This window comes from Rhizophagus irregularis, chromosome 16 (genome assembly GCF_026210795.1).
Source record: "Rhizophagus irregularis chromosome 16, complete sequence".
Taxonomy (NCBI): domain Eukaryota; kingdom Fungi; phylum Glomeromycota; class Glomeromycetes; order Glomerales; family Glomeraceae; genus Rhizophagus; species Rhizophagus irregularis.
The window spans coordinates 3,321,936-3,325,979 of NC_089444.1; the positions used below are offsets into that span (position 1 = coordinate 3,321,936).

General features: G+C 28.9%; 1 protein-coding gene across 1 annotated transcript; it reads left to right on the forward strand.

Moving 5' to 3' along the window:
* Window positions 1-2,349: 2,349 nt before the first annotated feature.
* Window positions 2,350-3,500, forward strand: OCT59_008435 (uncharacterized protein; the record flags this gene model as incomplete). The annotated part of the gene is made up of 10 exons (XM_066142461.1): window positions 2,350-2,357; window positions 2,452-2,479; window positions 2,585-2,610; window positions 2,714-2,750; window positions 2,843-2,874; window positions 2,958-2,972; window positions 3,082-3,119; window positions 3,211-3,244; window positions 3,343-3,366; window positions 3,464-3,500. The coding sequence occupies 10 exons, from the start codon at window positions 2,350-2,352 to the stop codon at window positions 3,498-3,500; spliced, it is 279 nt and encodes a 92-aa protein (XP_065999341.1).
* Between the last annotated feature and the right edge of the window lie 544 nt (window positions 3,501-4,044).

Genomic DNA, 4,044 nt, shown 5'->3' on the forward strand with positions numbered 1-4,044 from the left:
TGAAGTCAAACCCGGTGCACCTTTACCTTTCTCCAATCTATCCATTATGGCACAGGCCTCTTTAATAAGTAGATGTTGAAATGGTAAGGGGAATTTGTGAATCTCCTCGATAATATCCTTTTCTACATTATAAGCTGATACTTTTTTGACACGAAAGTCAAAGGCGGCACTTTTGGAATCAGATTGTTTTTACAATCAATGGCAACAATATTATGGACAGCATCTAAGATGAATGAATAAACAAAAAGTGAGTGTCTGAGTGAATTAATAAGAGTAAATCGGCAAACGTTACATAGAAAATTTGTGTTAGTATGTAATTACTAATTACCTTTAGTATGGAAAAAAAGAAAAAAAATTGCAAATTTTATAGATTCAAGCATCAAAATAAGAGGCAAAAGGGTGGAAAAAACAACAAAAAAGTAGAATTTTACCAATTAAACCATGCCATCAGCAAGTTTGAAAAGCGTTGATTCACACCAGTATACGCGTTGATCAACACCAGCTAGTTGTTCAACGCGATTAACAATATTAATCAACACCCGTATACTGGAGTATATCAACGCATAATGTTAATATACGCGTTGTTCAACTCTAATGTGTAGTTCAACGCCATATATTAACACAATTATATATATATTTTAATTAAATTATATTATTTATTTTTACTCACCTTAGGAACCGAACCGAATACATCAACATAATACTATTAGTTATCTCACAATCTAACCACTGTACTATTTAATTTAAATATATATATATACATATTAAAATTAATATCTAAAAAACATTTATTTCGGAATACTTTATATCACGTGTATCACATGATATTGGATTTAATAATTACTGCTGCGGCTGCGGTATGGCAAAAAAAATAATTAAGCTTTTTTTGGCAAAGCTTAATTTTTTTTTTTGCCCCCTTCCCTTTCGTTTTCTATTGCCCTTTCGTTCTCCCCTTCCCTTTCATTTTCCCATAATCCTTTCGTTCTCCCCTTCATCCCTATAAAAAGTTCTATCCGTTATTTCTGTAAAAACCTGTAAAAATGAGCCTTTTATAGATCCATTCACGAAAAATGATAAATTCCGTAATTAAGGTTATTTAATTCCAGAGAGAAGAGTCTTTACGGAAAGATGGAATATAAAAATGGATTATCCCCATTTCCCTTTGTTCTCCCCTTCCCTTTCGTTCTCCCCTTACGTCCCTTTCACTTTCCCCTTTCACTTCGTCCCATTTTCCCTTTCATTTTCATCCCGGAATGTTGGCTAATAAACATTCCGATTTGTTTTTTTATTTTATTTTTTAACGAAACGTCAAAAAACGTTTCGAAATATTTCTTTTTTTCATATTTTTTTAATTGGAACATTGGCTAACATTCCGATTTACATTTTTATTTCATTTTTTAACAAAACGTTTTTAACGTTTTGAAAATAAATTTTTTTTTCATTTTTTTAACAAAACGTTTTTTAACGTTTCGAAAATAAAATTTTTTTATTTTTTTTTTTAATCGGAACGTTGGCTAACATTCTGATTATTTTTTTTATTACATTTTTTAACGAAACGTTGAAAAACATTTCGTAAATAACTTTTTTTTCTTTTTTTTTAATCGGAACATTGGCTAACGTTCCGATTTACATTTTTTTTCTTGTTTTAACGAAACGTTTTTAACGTTTCGTTAATAACATTTTTTTTTCATTCCTTTTAATCGGAACGTTGGCTAACGTTCCGATTTTTTTATTTTTTCTTTTTTTTAACGAAACGTTTTTTAACGTTTCGTAATATTTTTTTTTAATTTTTTAATCGGAACGTTTTTTAACGTTCTGAAATAATTTTTTTTTAATTTTTTTTAATCGGAACGTTGGCTAACGTTCTGATTTTTTCATTTTTTAACGAAATGTTAAAAAACGTTTCGAATTTTTTTTTTTAATTGTTTGTTTTTTAACGAAACGTACCTAACGTTTCGATTTTTTATTTTTTTTTAGGACCGCGGCTTTCTGGATGGCTCACGGACAGGAATTTTGAAGGTAAACCTTCAAAATTTTTTTAATTGTTTGTCTTTAACGAAATGTGTCTAACGTTTCAATTTTTTGTTTTTTTTAGGACCGCGGCTTTCGGATGGCTCACGGACGGGAATTTTGAAGGTAAACCTTCAAAATTTTTAATTTTTGTTTTTAACGAAACGTATCTAATGTTTCATTTTTTTATTTTTTTAAGACCGCTTCCTGGATGATTCACGGACAGGTAAAATTATTTTTTTTTTAATTTATTTTAACGAAACGTGATTAACGTTTCATTTTTCTTTCTTTTTTAGGTCTGTGGATTTCTTTTTCTAAACGGGATTTTGAAGAACTTTAATGTTATGGTAAGTTTCGCAACGTTTCGTTGCGAAACTTCATTTATTTTTTAATTTTTTTTTTAGAAACGTTTACTAACGTTTCTTTAAATTCTTTTTGTAGGTCTTTTTTTTGGGAAACAGGAAAAAGGGTAAGTTTCAAAGCGTAATTTTACGCTTCGAAACTTTAAAAAAAAATTTTTTTTTTAGTTTTTTATAAGGAAACGTTTCTAACGTTTCCTTTATTTTTTTTGTAGGTTTTTTTTGGAAAATGGAGGAAAGGGTAAGTTTCGAAGCATTTTGCTTCGAAACTTTTTAAAAAATTTTTTTTTTAATTTCTTTTATAAGGAAACGTTTCTAACGTTTCCTATATTTTCTTTGTGTAGGACCTTCGGCGTGTTCAAACTTCGGATCTTGGATATTGTAAGTTTCGAAGGGTTTCCCTTGAAATTTTAATGTTTTTAATTTTTTATTAGGAAACACGTTTACTAAATATTTCCTTTATCCTTTTGTAGGATCGGAAAGTTTGGAACGGAAGAATGATTGTGTAAGTTTTGTAATGTTTCATTACGAAACTTAATTTTTTTTATTAGGAAACTCTTACTAATGTTTCCTTTATTCTTTTTTTAGGTTTCAGGAAACAATGTTAGAAAAGGGTCTTTAAATGGTAAGTTTCGTAAGAAACTTCCATTTTTTTTTTGTCTTTTTTTCTTTAAGATACATTCTAACCGAACGTTTCTCTTATTTTTTGTAGGTTCGGCCAACCTCCGGGACTTGGAATTTTGGAAAACGGTAAGTTTCGTACATTTCGTTACGAAACTTCCGTTTTGTTTTATTCTTTAGTAAGAAACATTTTAACTGAACGTTTCTCCTTTTTTTGTAGGTTTGGTTTCTGGGAATATGGAAATTCAAATAATGTAGGTTTCGTAACATTTTTTTGGTACAAAACCCATTTTTTTTATTTTTTTTAATTAGGAAATGTTTACTGACATTTCCATTTTCTTTTTTTTATTAGGCCTCGGATTTTGAATTGCGGATGGTAATGGGTAAGTTTCGCAACGAAACGTTACGAAACTTTATTTTATAATTTTTTTTTTAAGAAACGTTGACTAACGTTTCTTTTCTTATTTTTGTAGGTCTACGGATTTTCTGGTAGACAAAATGGTAAGTTGACTTTTTTTTAAGAAACGTTTGTTAACGATTCCTTTTTTTTTTGTAGGCTTTTTGAAATATGAATCAGATCATGTAAGTTTCGTTAACGAAACTTTTAATATTGTATTTTTTTTAATCGAAACCCCACCTTGTTATGGTTATGTCACCAGGGGCGCTATGTCAACAGAAATTTAGTACGTTGATCGCTTAAAAATCCGTGGCAATCCAATTATAACAAGAGTTTTAAACATTTGACAATTTACATTACTGAGAAATATCAATTTGTAGTGTAGTTGGATAGATAATGAATGTATTTGTATTGTACTATTACTACTATATATATAAATAAATTTACAATATTTTACAATTAATAAAATTTATATGTTGCTATACGTGTTTTTAATATCGATATACGCGTTTTTATACAATGTATACACGTTTTTAAACTATCGTTGTTTTACTATGTGTAGTTTTACACTTAAATGAGTGTTTATTTACGCGTTTTTCAACGTTTTTAAGTGGTGTTGATTGACAAGTAGTTCGTTTCCCTACGTTTTTTGGTGTT